The sequence below is a fragment of the Sinohyriopsis cumingii genome, chromosome 12, assembly GCF_028554795.1.
Source record: "Sinohyriopsis cumingii isolate HCF-2022 chromosome 12, ASM2855479v2, whole genome shotgun sequence".
NCBI classification, from domain to species: Eukaryota; Metazoa; Mollusca; class Bivalvia; order Unionida; family Unionidae; genus Sinohyriopsis; species Sinohyriopsis cumingii.
This window is the reverse complement of record NC_142972.1, coordinates 7,080,975-7,101,109: the sequence shown is the minus strand read 5'-3', so window position 1 is coordinate 7,101,109 and position 20,135 is coordinate 7,080,975. Positions and strand designations below refer to the sequence as shown.

General features: G+C 35.2%; 1 protein-coding gene across 1 annotated transcript in view; it reads right to left on the bottom strand.

Moving 5' to 3' along the window:
- Positions 1 to 807: 807 nt before the first annotated feature.
- LOC149785962 (radixin-like) overlaps positions 808 to 20,135 on the bottom strand; it is a 66,629-nt gene continuing 47,301 nt past the window's right edge. Inside the window, exons 9-14 of the mRNA XM_089976218.1 lie at positions 18,807 to 18,903; positions 16,906 to 17,179; positions 15,778 to 15,938; positions 10,786 to 10,975; positions 9,926 to 10,023; positions 808 to 5,472 (exon numbers count right to left, since the gene is read on the bottom strand). Coding sequence (XP_089832344.1) covers positions 5,308 to 5,472; positions 9,926 to 10,023; positions 10,786 to 10,975; positions 15,778 to 15,938; positions 16,906 to 17,179; positions 18,807 to 18,903 — 985 coding nt within the window. The 3' untranslated portion in view covers positions 808 to 5,307. The remainder of the gene's footprint in view (positions 5,473 to 9,925; positions 10,024 to 10,785; positions 10,976 to 15,777; positions 15,939 to 16,905; positions 17,180 to 18,806; positions 18,904 to 20,135) is intronic.

Here is a 20,135-nt window from a genome sequence, read left to right as displayed (position 1 = left end):
TAAATCGTTAAATTTTACAAAGCTTGTCTTCACTTTTTTCTGGTTGTCTTGTTATCCAAAACACGTAACAATAGCAAAAAGAAATGTCCATCGTTTCATACCTGCCTCTTAGTCGCCAATACAAATGCAAAAACACTGCATCAAGGTCGCATCAAGGTCACATCATGTTACTTGTTAGCACATGGCTTACAAAAACTGCTAAGAAAACAGATGTTTCTTAATAACAAATGTAAATTAAACAGATGTTTAACTTACCTCAATAAGTTACTTGAAACAAAAAATATTTAATAATTTAATTCAGGCTTCTACAGTTCCAAGATTAGACTGGTTCCATTCTAGAAAAATATACTGGCATATCTAAATGCACAGTACCGGTCCAATTCTAAGCTGGAAATATTGTTATATATCAAGTAAATTTTATTTTATGATCCACAGTTAAATATACACGTTCAGGTGAATGGGGAAAATTGCCAGGATGAGCAAAGGTGCTATTGGAAAAAATTGCTAGATAAACTTTATTCATTTTCATTAAATAATCATTAAAAGAATGGGTTATTTAATAATTGATTGGTACAACCGTATCAATTTATAGATAAAACTGCACCCCATCCATTTTTTTTGCGCCTTTATTCTGGCACACTGAATTTCTGTTTTTTTGTGGAACATGTGTCTATTTTGTGTTAATCCCACAAGGGCACTTCCTGGCTGAAACACTGGAGCAGGTGACCTTAAGCCAAAATACATGTCTAAATGACTCACTTCATTCAAGTTAATACTCAATCTGGAATACAAGGAAACAAAAGTCAATTGAAAATTGTTTCAATTTATTATGATTGAAAATCATTCACATTTAAATCTTTTCATTTGCTGTGCCTTTGCTACACAGTTTGATCTGGATCATTCAGCCCTCATTTGGAATGGATCTTTTCTTTGACTACAAGTCATGACAAAAAGCACTCTGCAAATATATTTAACATAATCCATTCCATCTATTTGTTCTTTACATGAATACAAAGAGTATATAAAAAATATAATTCTAATTCCTTAGTGAAGTGTATTCATCTCTACAGTTTATCTTAGAGTTATACAATATCACAAATGATTTTTAAGCTAATGTGCAAATGCCATCGATTAAATTATGATATAAAATACACAGGCAAGACTGTTGTTTTATGATTTGAATTATTCTTAAGAGGACTAACTGGAAAATAGAACATTTTAAAAGGTAAAATCTTTTGCAGATAGTAATGTTCAGATTAGCTTGCATCATTTCCATTAAAACAAATCTGAATTTTTGCCATCACCAAGAACCTTAAAACAATTCAAATATTCTGAATATAAAAGGTGCAAACCCATGCTGACTGGCCCAAATCTGTTTAACTGGCCCAAATCTGACATTATTAATATACAAAATAAACACAATATGCTTCAAGCCAATACCCAAACTGTACCAGCAAGAACACTAGGGCTCGTGTACTTGCCATTTACACTTCAACTATAATCATTGGATGCTTCTGAAAATCATCCTTATGGTATTACACTTGAATGTACGTGTTGCATACATTTCTTACATTTATTCTAGGTGAAGTTTTCCTCTCCTGCCTGCATCATGCTAATGCAAAAACCTTTTCAAAGAATCATATCTATATATTGCAATCTGGGATTTTTATAGTTAAAATCTGAATAAACTGAGCAATCAGAATCAGCAACAGGAGGCTCCAATTATTAGAAAGTTTCTTTTATTAATTGATGCATAGAACTTTCATACTTTAGCAACAAAAAAGGCATCAAATGAATTCTCTATATGCTTAAGATTTCTTTGATCTGAATTTGTGGAATATGCAAATTTTATTACAAAACTGACAGGCACATTTTCTAAGTACAGCTTGAATAAACCAAAATATAAATTACATGATACATTTTCCACTATATGACTACAACCCTAGCCTAGCTATATCAGTAAAAAATATCATTCAAGATAGATAACTGGACTAGAATGCTTTGGCCACATGGAAGCAGTACTAACAGAAGAGGGGGGAGACAGCTGTGTATTAGCACCTCAGACACCATTTTAGAGATCATTAAACTACCAAATTAGTGCTTAATTTGACTTCTGCCATGGGTAGTCTCCATTGTGGATCAATGTACATCATACTGCTTTGATAAAAAGATGTATCATTACTTTTGTAAGAACTTTACTGACACACTGTGGTACATTACCTATTTAAGTAGAATGTAATAACTTAATGGAGGTCAGAATAGTACATTTGACGATTTGAACGATGGACAAATGACAAAAATATTATGTTTAATATGCTCAGTAAAATTTAAATACTCAACCAACCATCACCATCCGAACATTATCAAAACTGGAGATTTTTTTCTCCATTATTTCAAGTGAAAGTGGAAAAGGGTCTACTTCAGTATACTAACAGAACACAGCAAAGATACAGAGAAAATCTAATTTTTCTACATTGGACAAAATTTCTCATTTCTGTACTACAGACATGGTAGAACCCATAGCTAATGTACAAACAAACTGGAAGATTGGGAATGTTTAGTTTAAATTAGTAGGTACTTAAAAATGTGTGGCTATTCAAATATTTGCACAAACTGCAAGGTCATACCTACAACTTACACTTATCAATAATCCACCCAAGATACCAATGTCTACAATAAATACAGCACTAGACATCTGCAAGTAATGCTTTCAATAAAAAAAAGTTATCAAGCAGAATACAAAATTGGCAACTTCGATGCTTACAGTCCGTGATACAAACATTTATTATATTTAACTGCTTGTTTTAAAGTAGTCTTTCAAAACAACTTGTTTCTGCTTCTGCAACCAAATAAATTCTTGCATGCAAAAAGGCCAAAGAAAAACAAAATGAAAACCCAACTAGTGGAATAAATATTAGAATAATAATTGCATTGTATAATCAGTTTTTAAATCATTACTTTCATGTACATACTTAAATATTGGCTTTTTCTTTTCTTACACATGCCCGCTGGCAAGCATTCCCTTAAATAATGACAATAAATTGACAAAACAATTACTAAATTTTTACAATAACAACAGTGTTCTAGAACCAGTTTAAGGTCATTGTGCCTATTAGGCACATGTCAGCAATAGGTAGGGAACAATGAATGATAGTTTTTTATTCAAAGGATCCAAAGGGTATTACTTTATTTCCTTCTGATGCCTTGAGGTAAGAATGTTTACCATACAAGAGACAGTCTAAGGTCGAACGAGCTTACAACTAATCCAAATTGGGTTGGGAGGTGGGGAGGGATTCTGTACTTGGATGAAACCAACCATTTAAAACTCCAACAAACAATGATCCTTCCATGGAAACAAGACAAGTTCATCGCCAATCCACATATTTAAGTTCCAATGAAGAAAACAAAATTTTTAAACTGTGAAAATTTATAACAATGAAAATAAACGTCTTAGTGTTTTGCATTAAAAAAATTCCTTGAATTTTTTTTCAAATATTTGTCTCTATTTATAACAAAACTGTGCACAAGCACGAAGGTATGGGATGATGAGCGATCAAAAAATATCTAAACCAAATGTAGAACACTTCATGATCTCTATGATCACAGTCCAAAAAGTGCATTTGTTAAATGAGCAAATCCCTCAGACATGATAAATATCAAACGCCTATACACACAACAATAATGCATATTAGGTATAAAAAGTAAGGAAGAGAGAGAGAGACAGGTTTGGGGGTAGCTTGTTAAGTGTGCAGAAAAGGGAAATATGGTTTGGCTGAAGCAGAATATATTCCATGTATTATGTACAATTTAATACAATCTGTTTATATTTCTGACATTACAAATAGAAAACTTCTAACAGTTCATAATTAAAGAGATGGCAACTAAATCTTTGAAAATACAGCCTTTCTAAGTCATATGTATTTTTTATTTTTCTTCAATGATGAAGAAAAAGATCTTGGATCTTTCCTTGTTGGATTTTTCCTTGGCCTGCGTCTTCTCCATTATGAAATATCTTAACATGCAATGCTGTGTGAATATAAATCCTTTTTAATACAACCGAAATATCAATTCTTAACATGCAATGTTGTGTGAATATAAATCCTTTTCAATACATATCATATTTAAAATTAAAGTAAAACATTAAAAATACTATCAGACATTCGCTGAAAATGAAAATGGCTTTCATTAACTTGAACAAATTAGACAAAGTACATGAAAAAAATTAAAAAGCTTTTACTTTGAAAGCCATTACAATAACAAGATTTTGATCCTCTTCTTTAAATCAAGAAATGTAAAGTATTCTGTATGTTAGGATTCATATACGTTCTGAATACTTAGACACAACATAGAATGACAAGACTTTATAAAATTTCAACTAATTAAAAAGATCTATTTCATCAACTGCTATAAATATGATTTTCATTCCATCATAAATCAGATTCAAAAGATACGCTGCCTAAGAAACAACAGCTATAAAACAAATTGGTTGACAGGGAATTGCTATGGTGAGGTCGCAGTCTGTTGTACATCATCTACGTCAAAAAGATCTACATAATCATGTATAAAGTGAAGAAATTCTTTATTAATTCAAATGTTACATCTCTCACCAAAACGTTTGTTTTCTAAATACCTCTGTCTCACAGAAGAACAAGATAAAAGAGGCAGTACAAAGATTGGTTATGACTAACTTTGCCCAAGAGAAGTGACTGGCAAAAATTAACTATACACAAAGACTAGTGTTTTAGGAAATTTTAAACTCTTTTGAAGCAGACATTATTGTATTGCATACATTACATACATGCTCCTTGAGAAATAAATGTTCTCATGTAAACAGAAAAAGTATTAATAGGAATTATTATAATTGCAAATGGTTAAGTACAATGTACTGCTGTGCTTTCTTGTGGTTTTATGATGCATGGGGAAAAACAGGTCTAATATAGTACTGGCTTTATGAAAGCAATTTCAGCCTCTCCAAGCACAGTGGTCCACTTCTACCAAAGTTTCTGGTTTTAAATTTCTCTATCTCAATTCTCCTTCAGAAGGCTTGGTGTTGGATAAAGAACTGGTATTTTAGCACTTAAACAGATGAAGTATTGGAAGAAGTGGGTCACATGAATTGTGATACAGAGAGCACTCATCCCTCATCAAACTTATTAATTACATCCACCTAGCTATATAATATATCAATTCAAAATCTGGTTTTCTTCTTCAAGTAATTGTCCAAAATACTCTCGATACAATGTTCCAGCAAGCACGAAACATCAATGGTACATGTTTGGCTGAAGGACTGGTTCCCCTGAACCACCATTACATGGACTCAAACTCATCAATTCGTTTCTTGGTGTTTCCTTGTCTAATCTGTTTTAATGTCTTGTACTTATCACGCCCTTGCCTCACATTCTCTGCATGTAGCAAGTCATTCTTTGTCAATTTCTCTTGGTCCTTTTGGTGCTGAAGTTCTGCCTTGAGAGCCTGAAACAAAAGATCGATATAAATAGAAAGAAGTTTTAAAACAAGACAAAAGGCCTGCATGTCAAATCTACAATCCAGAAATTGCTGTAAGACGTGATCTTGAGTCCCAAGGTCAAAAGGGGAGAGTGAGTATACCATAGAATGAAATGTCTTAACTTCATAATGATTTATGCAATGTATCCATCAGGGAGAAATAAAAGCAAATAAATTTTTTAAACCCAAAATCTTAAAGCCAATTTTCTGACTGAACTTGACCCCAAGGTCAAAGGAGAAATCAGACACGTCACAGAATGAACCATCTTAGATTCAAAATGATATATTTCAAGTAAGCAAATCCATCAAGAGGTTTAGGAAATATAAGCTGACAAAAAAACTGAGCAGATTCTTATGAAACACTTTCCATGACAGTGATTTTAACCTACTTCCAACCTTAAAAAAGATCTCAGACCTGCCAACCCTGACGAGTCAGCCTCAGTAAGGAAGTTGATTTTTTTCCATAAGATTTAACAGTTTTCAGCATGGTGTAACAAAATATCAATAACTGCTATTGTAAAGCTGGAAAACGTAATTAAAAGTACGCATCAACAATAAACACAATGTTCAACTGGAAAGTTTGTAAAGCACGCATAGACTTTATTTACCACTAGTACAGTTGCACAAACTCTAGTTCCAAACCCTATGCAGCTCAATGGCTTGTTGCTATCTCTCAACCAGACAACTCTTGGAAATTCTTTTCCATTTCCCATGGCGACGGCAATTGCATTTCCTGCCACAAGACATACTCAAATTGGCACGTGATGTCTAATAAACCTGTGTCCTTTCCAGCTTTTTATTCACAAGAATCTGAAAACTCTTTTTTTATTCTTCTGTGTTGATTATTAACACTTTTCTAGAAGTTTATTTTCCCTTTCATCTTAAACATGCATCGCTTTCTGGATGCCATTTTTAAAAATTCTATAATCAACAGTTTGATCATGCAGACGCTTCACATGAACAAACAGGTGCAGTTTAAAGCATCTGGGGTGCTGCTGTAAAGTGGTCTGATTCCCTGATACAAGATGAAACCCAGATCCACATAAAACATGGATGAACCAATTATCTGGAATTTTTGGCAACAATCATTTTTCTGTAGTTTTTGCTAGTATGCCTTAAGTCAGTCGCTATTTTAAGGGAAATTTCCTTAAGACTTATGGCAAAATCATAAGAGTTGGCAGGTCTGATATAACATGAAATATGTACAGAACGACGACTTAAGAAAGCAATTTGTTTCAACTCTTAATTCAGCGTAACATGGTCACTATTTACTGACCAGAACAACGATGCTCACTGTCCAGTTGAGCCAGATCCATACATAAATCATCTAAGGGCTGGGGATCATAATCTAAGAATCAGGATCCTCATTAAATGATCTGTCATCAATGATAATATCCAAGCCTTCATAGATGTCATTCAGCATACAGCTGCTCATGAAATTAGGTCTGTGGAAAGATGAATTCCAGCAGTGAATCTGACTGCTGGGACTGGAACTGAACCTAACGCATCAGCAGAATAGTTCATTCAGCTCAGCATCGTGAAATGATATCCATGTATGCAGCTCAGTGAATTTTAGCATAGGTATCTTGAAATGTAAATAAATTTACCTAATATAAACAGCAACTTGTTATCTGACATAAACAGCAACTTGTTACCTGACATAAACAGCAACTTGTTATGCAAAATAAACAGCAACTTGTGACCTAATATAAAGAGCAACTTGTGACCTAATATAAACAGCAACTGGTTATGCAATATAAACAGCAACTTGTTACCTAGTATAAAGTGCAACTTGTGACCTAATATAAACAGCAACTGGTTATGCAATATAAACAGCAACTTGTTACCTAATATAAACAGCACTTGTTACCTAATATAAACAGCAACTGGTTATGCAATATAAACAGCAACTTGTTACCTAGTATAAAGTGCAACTTGTGACCTAATATAAACAGCAACTGGTTATGCAATATAAACAGCAACTGGTTACCTAATATAAACAGCACTTGTTACCTAATATAAACAGCAACTGGTTATGCAACATAAACAGCAACTTGTCACCTAATATAAACAGCAACTTGTTACATAATATAAACAACAACTTGTTATGCAATATAAACAGCAACTTGTTATGCAATATAAACAGCAACTTGTTACCTAATATAAACAACTTGTTACCTAGTATAAACAGCAACTTGTTATGCAATATGAACAGCAACTTGTTACCTAATATAAACAGCAACTGGTTATGCGATATAAACAGCAACTTGTTACCTAGTATAAAGTGCAACTTGTGACCTAATATAAACAGCAATTGGTTATGCAATATAAACAGCAACTGGTTATGCAATATAAACAGCACTTGTTACCTAATATAAACAGCAACTGGTTATGCAATATAAACAGCAACTTGTCACCTAATATAAACAGCAACTTGTTACCTAGTATAAACAGCAACTTGTTACCTAATATAAACAGCAACTGGTTATGCAATATAAACAGCAACTTGTGACCTAATATAAACAACTTGTGACCTAATATAAGCATCAACTTGTTACCTAGTAAAAACAGCAACTTGTTACCTAATATAAACAGCAACTTGTTACCTAGTAAAAACAGCAACTTGTTACCTAATATAAACAGCAACTTGTTACCTAACATAAACAGCAACTGGTTATGCAATATAAACAGCAACTGGTTATGCAATATAAACAACAACTTGTTACCTAATATAAACAGCAACTTGTTACCTAATATAAACAGCAACTTGTGACCTAATATAAACAGCAACTGGTTATGCAATATAAACAGCAACTTGTTACCTAATATAAACAACAACTGGTTACCAAATATAAACAGCAACTTGTTTTCTTTAAACTAATTAGCACTTTTTTTATTGTAAGTTTCTGATACAATCTGTCTGATGAGTAGATCATGTTTGTTTACATCTGGCGCATTATGGCTTCAATAAATGCCAGTCAAAATCGAACTCTTCCACAACTACAGTGCCAACATGGTGGATTACATCTACACATACCACTCTTTTTCAGGATATATCGAACAAGTAGTGTTGCTCTGTACATTGGTGTTGAAATCACTCAAGTAGTGTTGCTCTGTACATTGGTGTTGAAATCACTCATATTAAAAACTAATTCAGTAGGTCTATCTACATATTGAGAGACACTTATGAAAATTCACTGAGCAAAAGTGTCAGACATCATTCATGATGCTGGGTTGAACGAACAGCATTGTCAAAGTCTTAGTATGCATCCGATTCCTAAATTCCAAGCAAATTTTATAACCCAATACTTGTTCTCACTTGATAGTGTTGTATTCCTTTTGCGTAGTTCTTTTTGTCCTTGTACATTTTTGGTTTTTAGCATTTTGTGGCTTCCAGACATCTAAATACCTCATGTCAACAGTGGGAATCAGAAGTAGCATGTATCAGACATTTCATAGATGCGGAAGAGTATTTATTAGGAGTTACAAGCATCTAGTGAAAGCAGATTAAATGCAAGTTATTTCTCTTCTCATCACCCTGATTCATGAGTTGATATCAGAAACAAATCACCATTACTTATTTTTCAACTTGCTTTTAATACATATCTCAATAACATAAACATAAAATTCGTAAATTAAATTTACTAGATATGACTTTTGTCCCAGTCCGTCATAATAATGGTTAACATAGGAAAGAATTAGACCCGCAGCAATTTTGCAGATTCCCCAAAAACCATCTCTCACTCAACAGCCCAGGCTTCCAGGTCTATGACACAGGTGTGCAGTTTGTGTTTCCAACTTAAAGAATGCATAACCCGATGAAATATCGAGTCACTATTTTGACAGTACTAAGTGAAAGTGGTGCCACCTTGTGGTACTCAAGAGGGGCTAATGGGTAAGAGTTTCTTCCCTTGGTCTACATAGTATAGAAAGGAAAAATTAATTTTCCTCTTTTCAGAAAGACTGATTTAAAAGGTAGCAAGCTTATTTTCCTAATATTCACTCAAAAGGTGATATAAAAAACAGCTTGCTTCATGTTGTTACATACCTAATCAATTTAAAATTCAAAACATATTAAGAACAATTTTTCTTAGTGACTTCTGCTTTTTTTCTCTGTTTTTAAACAAAGACAATGGATATGTTATCAAGTCTGAAATCTCGGTCAAATATTCTAATAAACCCATGGTTAAAATAGAGGACAGTATATATTGGCATGTTTGTAAAGCAATTCGGTTAAAAGATTCACAAGTGACTAGGATCTAGGAAAGAATAAGTGAGTCGACAGAAAAGTTATCACCATAATTTTAGACTTGTTACTCTGTAGCTATAATTATATTCTTCTGTGTGCATGTACATGTTTTAACTGTGTTTGTGTGTGTGTGTGTGTGTGTGTGTGTGTGCACGTGTTTGTGTGTTATACCTCCAATTGTTGCTGCAGGGACCTGTTACTCTCTGTGGCTGTAATTCTGTCCTCCTCGGGCCGTGGCATCTCATTCTCGCTCACTTGAAGTTCCACAGCTAACAATATTGCCAAAAAAGTTAATTTCTTATCAATAAAAACACTTGAAACAGATGGTCATTATATGTTAAATGTTACTTGCATTATAATGATGGACAGAAAATATCTGAAATACTGTTTTTAAAAAAAACACATAAAATGAGCACAAATTTCACTTAGACTGCTCAATATGGGTTATAAAAATGTCAGAACTATTACTGAATGTTCAAAGATGGCATCCATTTTCCTTTTGTTAAGCTGCCTGTACTGTGGAAAAGTTATTACAAGACCTCTGGTTCAGCCCTTCGAATATTTAGAAGCTTTTCAAGACAAGTCCTGGAATGAATGAACGCTTCAAAAGATACATTGTAACCACAACTCTGCCCATCAAATTTAAAAACTTTTAATATAAAAAGCCTCATTGGAATACATAACAATTGGGAATCATCAGATGAAATTATAGTCTTACTTTACATCTGGGAAACATGTCTAGCCCCAGACAAAAATTCACTTTACTTTCTTTAATGGATAAAGTGATGTGAATCATAACATTTTTGTGAACTTTGAACTTTTAAAAATGTAAAAAGACACAGTTCAATAAAAATATTTTTCATAGTAAAGACCATGATGGAAATATTTGTTTTCTTAATTACTATTTGACAAAAATATGTTGAAAATTTTCAGAACTTACTAAATTTGGGAAAGGGGATAATGCTAAATAATTCTGATTTCTGATAATTTTTGTTTACTTCCTGTAGTCCATCTACTAATGGCCAACTTACTCTCTTCCTCCTCATGGTCTTCCTTATTGCTCTCACGGACCAAGGCCTCCTCAAAAGCACGCTGTCTTTCCTCAGCCTCAAACTGTGCCTGTTCCAGGTCAGTCCGCAGTGAACTCATCGCATTCTCCTTCTCCTCCAACATCCGCTCCTTTTCCATGATCTGTTCCTGGGCTAATGCAAATTCTCTAGCCTGTTAAAAAAAAACAATTTTTGTTGTAAAACATATTTTTTTATTAATGCTTAGTTGATCGTTATATAATACTATCTCACAAATCCAACCCTCCTAAACTAATAAAAATGTTTGTGTCTTTTGGTTTGTTGTTCAACAAAGTATTCAATAGTTGCTTGTTTGCCCAACCAACGAAAACAACAAAATTAAAGAGTAGTCTCCCCTTGGAAATAGGAACTGACCCTTGAAATAGATGTCATATAGTGGAATTAAGTATTATTAAAGAAACACATTTTACTTCAAATACATTTCCAGATCGTATACATTAGGTGGCAAGGTCAGTGGGGAAGGGAGTTAACTTGCAAGACAATGGTGTGCTCGATTCATCTACCACCACCAAAGTTCAGATTTTATATCATTTGCTTCGTTAATCTGAAGTCAGGTTTAAATTTAAATCAAAGAGCTCTTGGTGTAGTGAGTGTCCCTGCTTCTAGGAAATTCACTTTCTAGTCTGTATATTGGTCCATCACTTTTAGAAGAAATATAGTCCTGGATTTCCATTTCAAATGCTACTGACAGCCCATAGCCAATCATATTGCTTGACTCAAGTCTGAAGTTTACATCTGAACTTAATTACTGTTGGTGAAATCCAGACCTGGTCTTGAGTCTGTCCCTTTTAGGCTGTGTGAATAACCCAAAAGAATCAGAATAGAGATCTTTTCCTTTCCCAAGCAGTATGAACACAAGTGATCTCCATTCTCTGATTGGCTCAGTCTGCTTTAGGTATCACTTCAGTGAGCTGATTGGGTCCCGCAGATCTTCTTCAACAGATGGATCCAAGGAAGAGTGGTTTCATGACAAAAGATCAATTTCCAATGGATGGGCACAATGGGAAGTGGGGCCCATCATGGCAATATTGTCACCAAGTCGGATCAACTGATAAGGCGTGAAATATGACTGCTCCTGCACCCTGTAGCTAGAATGAGTAGGAAGTAGATGTTGTACAACAGGGGGCAATAAGAAGGCTTTAAATGGTGGTTCAAAGGGTGTCTTAAAACCCATAAAGATCCATTTCTGACATGGAGTTATGGCCTTTGGTAGAGGCAAGAATCTTTTATTTATAAGGTTTTGTTCTTTCCATTGTTGTCCTTTCATGACCACAAACATGTTGGAGATCTTGGAATGATTGTCCCTGTTTGTGATGGGAGCTAACTTCTCCACACACAAAAAAAAAGACTTGATGAGATACATCTCTACCAGTACAATTCTGAAAACTTTTTTCTTTCAAAATCTTTCAAAGTTGTGGGTCGTCTTCTTCTGAGAAATGATTCTTTCTGAGTGCTTGTCTGACATGGGCTAGGCATGTAGATTCAACATCTCTCGTTTTCAGCCAGAAAACTTGACCACAATGGTTGTTTTGGAAGGCAAGTAAATGAGATCATCAATCCAGGATTCTTCCACCTGATGAAAGATATGAGTTGCAGCTGTCACTTGGATCCTCTCGCTTCCTGCAGACTTTTGTAATCACAGGAGCCATGGGGGAAAGGAAATGCATCAAGGAATTCCTGAGCTTAGATTTGATTCCACAAGGAGCTGAAGCACACAGGTGATCCTAAAGAGATGTTCATGCAGGTTAGATAAAATCAAAACAAAGGGGTTTGAACCCCATGTCCATATGAATGAAGCACTAAAATGGAATGAGATGGCATTAGTAACTGCTGACAAGTAATCCAAGAAGAGCAAAACAAAAGATTTCACATCCTGCCAGAGAATTTTCATCCAGATACAGATATCAGATTAGCAATGGAACTAATCTCAGTTCTCCCGTCTGAACTTAAATCCAAGAAAGGCCTGGAGTAAATTCCCGTGGATAATAGCTGTAAAATGAACTCAACTGCCCTTTTTCACGGTGTTTACTTCTTGCAAGAAACAGACAGTCAAGGCTGAATCTCACCCATTCTATGGTGAAGTGTTAAGGCTTCCCATATTAATATACTGGACAAGGCAGGCACAGGCATGTTCTCATTTTCTAAAGGAAGGCTACTGGGCAAAGACAAGAAAAAGAAAACAGTTCTCTCCAAATGACCTGCCATCACTTGCTCTTGGAAACAAGGCTCTCACTAAGGAGTAGGACTTGGAAAGGGGTTTTCCCATCTGGTATGCCTCAGAGAGGTCCTTCCCACTTATCTGAAAAATCTCAAGGAATTAAAGATTGCATTCTGGGTCAAAAGACCTGTGAGAGGTCTGCCTGTTTAGTGACTTTATCTATCTCACCATGGAACAGAAAACTGACTTCAATCTGACAAAAGCATTTGTAATGGTCTTGTAACAATGTGAATAGCAATGGATGTCTTTCACAAGCTGGAATGATAATGGAAACAGCTACATCACTTGAGGTTGTGGAACTGTGCTATGGATTACATGAGGCATGAGAGTTACTCTTATGTCTGTCAGAGGGTGGTCTCAGTAGAGGTTTCCAAGCTATGCTTTAATTGCAAACACATAGCCATCAAGACCAAGCTGAGCCAACTGCTATGATGTTGCTAACCAGTTGTGAAGGGACTTCCAATCCATGTACACAAATGAAGGTTTCAACCTTCCCAGGCAACAGATGTAAAATCAGTAAAGACAATCAGCTGGTGTGTCTTCTAAAAAAGTAGGTCGACATTTAAAAGAAAGATGCAACATGTCAGTGACCTGACCAGATAATAACAGCAGTTTCAGAAAAATGCTGCTCTTTCTTGGTTAAGAGGCTGAAAGATGCAGGTATTCTGAATCAGGCAAATGACAGAGACAAAAAGGCAAACCTCCAATGACAGAAGCTGGAAGACTTCTTTCAAAAGATGCACAAAAGGCTGAGTTCTCTGTGGCCATCTCTGAATCAAGGAAGAGAAATGGTGCTTGTGAACATGTCTTTGAACTCTGGAATCCTGGCATATTCTTCTGAATTTACTGAATGGATAACAAGTCAATAAATTACATATAATCATACTACATCTTCCTATCAGCCCATGCACCACATGCATCACTGGGTCTGTTCTAGATCCCAACACCACAATGCGAGAAATCTGGGTGTATTCTAGATCCCAACACCACAATGTGAGTCATTTGGGTCTATTCTATATTTAAGTCCACAAGGAGAGTCATTGGGTGTATCCTATATTCCAAGTGCACAAGGGGAGTCATTGGGTCTATTCTAGATCCCAAGTCCACAAGGAGAGTCACTGGGTCTATTCTGTATCCCAAGTCCAAAATGAGACTCATTTGAGTCTATTCTATATCCCACGACCACAATGCGAGTTATTTGGGTCTATTCTATATTTAAGTCCACAAGGGGAGTCATTGGGTCTATTCTTGATCCAACTCCACAAGGACAGTCACTGGGTCTATTCTGAATCCCAAGTCCGAAATGAGACTCATTTGAGTCTATTCTATATCCCACGACCACAAGAATAGAGCGACAATAGGATAAGTATGTAATAAGCCAAGTATCATTCTGCACTTACTATGAATTGGACGTTAAAAATCAGGATAAATGACAAACAAAATTAAAGAAATTTTCTTATTGCTAGGAATAAATGACCAGTTTACCAACTAAAGCTTACAATAAAAATCAACTACTGACATGAATTATAACTACCACAGAACAGGGCAGGCAATTCAGATAAAGCCAACAAGCTTACCATATGATGAAAATGACAACTGAGACGCAAAAACAAACTATCTGGCTACAACAAGATTTAATACAAGATGGAGTATTCTTCCCTTAAGTGAGCAAATTCTTAAGTATTGCACAAAATGGTGAAAAGGCACAAAGTAGACAGTACTTGTGAGACCTTTTGTTGAGCTGCTGACCAGTGGAGTACATAATAACTGACAAATTGGTTGCTATTGTTTTTGTTGTAGTGTTTAATGCCATTTTTCAGCACAAGGTAGGCTATACATGGTGGCCAGTATAACTGGTGAAAGAAGAACCCTGAAAAACCCCAGGAAGAACCACCGACCCACGAGAAGCTAATAAGCTTTCTCGCGTACAAACATTAGCCGAGCCCGAGACCTGAACCCATGCAGACAGCAGTGAGATGGCAGTGATCCAGAATGGTGAGTGCTTTAGACCATTCGGCCACTCAGCGCCTATCCCACAATTTACAAGACCACACTTTTAACTTTCATCTCCGTAACCATGTCAGTCAAAGGATGTGGTGAATGTTTTTCTTAGCTTAGCGGACCGGATCTGATGCAGATGAATGTATTTCTCCCAAAACTTTATAGACAGGTACTAAAAATCAGGTCACTCGAAATATTTAAAACTACAAAAGTAAATAAGAGCCTTTTCCATACTAAATCTGTCAGGAAAATAGAAAAATTATATAGAAGACATAAACTTAACTCGAATGTGTACTTTTCATGCATTAAAAACAAAACTTTGGACTTTGTTTTCCATGCCCTAATAAAATAAAATAAGACTTGGAAGGGGAAGTAACTCTAACAAGAACTACTTCTAATCTGAACCAGCAGAGACTTCCTATTTCCTATTAACATGAATTTATTTATGAACTTATTGATTCACAAATTTAAATTTTTAAGGTTGAGAAACAATTACATTTTTGTCGGTACATAAACTTGTGCAATCCTACTCTTTTCATAAATGAATTGTTTAGCAGTTCACAATGCTTTACTGTCATGATTCACATTATCTACAAGAAGAAAGTCAGGCTATTCCAAAAGGCAGGGTTGTTCTTCATCTGGTTAACTTTTATCGACACAAATATCTTGTACCATTTATTACCAGTAATGCATAAAGAAATATAGGTTTGTTTTACCAATCGTTCCTTCTCTTCCTTCTCAAGACTGGCAGACTCCTCATACTGCCTTCGGAGCTCCTCAGCCTGACGTCGCTGTTCCTCCAGCTCAAGTTGCTCACGTTTGAATGACTCCATGTCATCCTCCAACCTGCGGATCTGGGCCTGAGACTCCTCCAGTTCTGTCATGAATAACATAGTACATTAGAACCAAGGACAGAACAAATGACCAAATTTGCTCTGTAGCAACAAAGTGATTATATCTATAACCAGAGTGTAATCAATCACCTATACAAAACTTTTAGAAGTCCCAAGTAGCTACTGTAAGCATTAATTATCATGCAGAAATTAATTTTCAATGCAAATGATTTTTACAATTAAATGTTGTCCCTTATTGTAATAAAAGTAGGGATTTTTTTCACTTTTCTTTATGTGTGAACTTGTATTCCTTTTAAACTTTGAAATTTTTACGTTTAATTCACTCTAAATGACCAGTCTTATGCTAAATTACCATTAAACCATCCAATCCACATACCATCTGTGAAAAAGCTTAAAAGACAACACAAAATAAAGAACAATCTTTTCTATGATATCAAAGTACATGTACTATAAAGAGTTGCTAAAAACCAGATTAGTGTTGTTCTTATTTGTTACAAAATCACTTTTCTTAAAATCTGCCAAATGTTTATATCCAATTCTGTTTATTAAACAATGTATTTTGGCCATGAACAGAGCTTGGAAATAAATGTACAGCAAAATGTAACCCAAGTTGGTAAATCATAAATAACGGTCCCAGCGACATACTTTTGTGCTCAAAATGTAGTACTTGTCAAGATACATCCTCTCAACAAATTTCATGATTCAAGGGATAAAAGAATTTCTTCAGTGTGCCAAAATCATGTGCTAATGAAAAAACAAAAAATGTACAACTAACGTACAAATTTGGCCTAATCAGCCTGGTGAAACCTACTCCATAATTCATGCAACAGTTTCAGAGAACTAAAACAAAAACGTAACAATAATACCCCAAAAAATAATAACAATGCCTTCAGGTAAAGAGACACAAATCTAAACTATGCTGTTCTGGCAAAGATAATAAGTAATAGATGATTAGTTATTACTGGCAATAGGGTACACAGGAATACATACCTCTGTTTCTTCGAGCATTTTCAGCTTCATATTGCCGTAATTTTTCCTCCAATTCCTGTTTCTTTTTCTCAACCTCCTCACGTGCCTGTCTCTCAGCTTCTAGCTTCTGGCGCTCCTGGTGCTTGGCCATGCGGTCTTCTTTGGCCTGAGCCTTCATCTGTTGGACCTCAATAGTGTCAGGTTTTCGTCTTCTCATGTACAGCTCATGGTTACCCATACATAAGGCTAGGATTCGTTTGTTTATCCTCAACAGGGGTGCATAAAACACAAAGTCCTACAGTGGATATAAGACAGTGGCTATACATACATGATGTAAACATGTAGAAAGATGTTTTTAGTGTAAATATCAAGTCTTGCAACAAGTTAACTAAATATACCTCTGTAATGAAAGAAATGCAAAAATTTAATGCAGGGAAGTTTACATTTCTGAAAGGACAAAAATAGCAAACTAAGCCAAACTGCCAATTTTGCATAATATGCAATCTTAACATACGACACAAGAAGCTGAAAATCTTAACATACGACACAAGAAACTGAAACTTGGAGAACATGATGCATGTGGAGTCAAGGATACAAAATGAATATGGTCCAATAAAAACATATCAATGATCAATGCGTGCAGTGGCCAGTTGTGGACAAATTTCCGTTCTGGCACAAACTTAGTGTGAGATTGTTTTTGTTGCAGTTTTTTTCTTCTTCCCTTTTCTTTTTATTTAATTCTGTAAAATGAAAACTATTAATTCCTTTTGGTGTCAAGAAAATCAGGACTTTTCAAGGTACTCGGACAAGATTTTGAGTTTTCAAAGTGTTTTCAAGGCCTTTAATGAACAGTTCATTTTTCAAGGCTTTTCAAGGTCCCCTACGTACTTTGCAACATGTATGTAGGTTCTTAAATGTGCACCTGCCTCTTCTAAAACACTGATTCATGACAACCATATTTTTAAGTCATTTTACTTCCCAATTTATCAAACCTGAAACTGCAGAAATAAGTATCCCATATATATAATATGGAATTCAAGTTAATCTTGATTGCCTTTTAGACACCTGGAAAGAGGCATTCTAACTGATAGGATACTTTTAGATACTTGGGTAGAGGCATTCTAACTGTGACAGGATACTTTTACACACCTGGGTAGAGGCATTCTAACTGTGATAGGATACCTTGAGATACCTGGAAAGAGTCATTCTGATAGGATACTTTTAGATACTGGGTTGAGGCATTCTAACTGTGATGGGATACTTTTAGAATCCTGAGTAGAGGCATTCTAATTGTGATAGGATACTTTAAGACACCTGGATAAAGGCATTCTAATTTTGATAGGATACGTTTAGACAACTGGGTAGAGGCATTCTAACTCTGACAGGTCATTTTTAGACCCTGGGTAGTGGCATTCTAACTGTGACAAGATACTTTTGAGACACCTGGGTAAAGGCATTCTAACTTGGACAGGTTATTGTTTTTAGACACCTGGGTAGAGGCGTGATAGGATACTTTTACACCTGGGTAGAGGCATACTAACTGTGATAGGATACTTTAAGACAACTGGGTAAGCATTCTAACTGTGATAGGATACTTTTAGACACCTGGGCAGAGGCATTCTAACTGTGATAGGATACTTTAAGGCACCTGGGTAGGCATTCTAACTGTGATAGAATACTTTAAGACACCTGAGTAGGCATTCTAACTGTGATAGGATACTTTTAGACACCTGGGCAGAGGCATTCTAACTATGATAGGATACTTTAAGGCACCTGGGTAGGCATTCTAACTGTGATAGGATACTTTAAGACACCTGGGCAGAGGCATTCTAACTGTGATAGGATACTTTAAGATACCTGGGCAGAGGCATTCTAACTATAATAAGATACAAATCTTATTACACACAGCTTTCAAAACTTACTGGTGCTTTCTTGTCTATAGGTTTGATCACAAATTTCTTATCGTTGAAAGATATATTTCTTATTTCACTCCACGGAAAACCTATTTTTGGCGTAAGTCTGAAAGAAAGAAAAAAATAGAGCTGATTGTAAAATTCTAAAGACTGAACATTCTTTACATGCATGTAACATCTACCACAATTATATCAAATTCATTCAGGTTCTGAAACAAAAATAACTGAAACTGTTGGGTATTTATGATTATTTGTAAAACTTGTACATATATGCTTGCTCATAACATTTCACTTGATAGTCACCCTGCACGCTGCCATAGTATGACAAGCATGGCAGTTTCTATATATAAGTATGTAACCTTAATACAGGCACTAGGGTAATACCATACAGCACATGGGCACAACATTCAGTGACTTTGTTAACCAAGAGTCATCAAAAGGAATTCAAATTACTACAAACACAAGGAATACTCACCTTCACTGAAAAGTAGGAGACAACTTGGGAGTTCAGTACGGAAAAATACAACAGGCTTAGCAAAAACTGAAGGTTATGATTGCTAATAATATTTAAAAAATCAAAGAATGCTATCCAAAACTAATATTTACAAAGAACCCACATTCGATAACAAAGCACATGACATGAAGGTAAAAAGAGGAGTGATTCCCATGAATACAATTAATGATCAATGTGAATTGAATGATATATATGCAAGAATGAGGAAATGTTAATAAAATATACCTAACTTTACCTACGCCCCTTAACAAATGTAAACAAAATATACCTACCCCCTTAACAAATGTAAACAAATACCTACCCTTACCTACCCCCCTTAACAAATGTAAACAAATACCTACCCTTACGTACCCAACTTAACAAATGTAAACAAAATATACCTAACCTTAACAAAGAAAAATGCACAAAATATTTGATTCCCTAATGCCCTTTGTAAGGGGTAAAAATGAATAAATATCAAGCCTTACAAATGTATGGAACTAGTGCTAATAACTCTCAAGAGAGCTTAAATTAACTGAGATTAAACTCAATCAGGAGTATAATCCTAACATTTACAAAGAACATGCAGACAAGAGAAAAGGCAAATTATCTCTTGTTTGTGCAATGAACCAATGTCAAATCATCTTAGACACAGACAATGCACCATGTCAACTAAGAAAACAATTAAAGGGAAGTACACATGGCAAGAATGTGAAATATGTCCCATAGGCAACTCAGTCTATACTGGACCTCAGATTGGCACAATCTTCAGTTGGGACCAACAAGACATCATCAAGAATCTTTAAGTGAAAATCCCATGTTGGTATGACCATCCACTTAGAGTA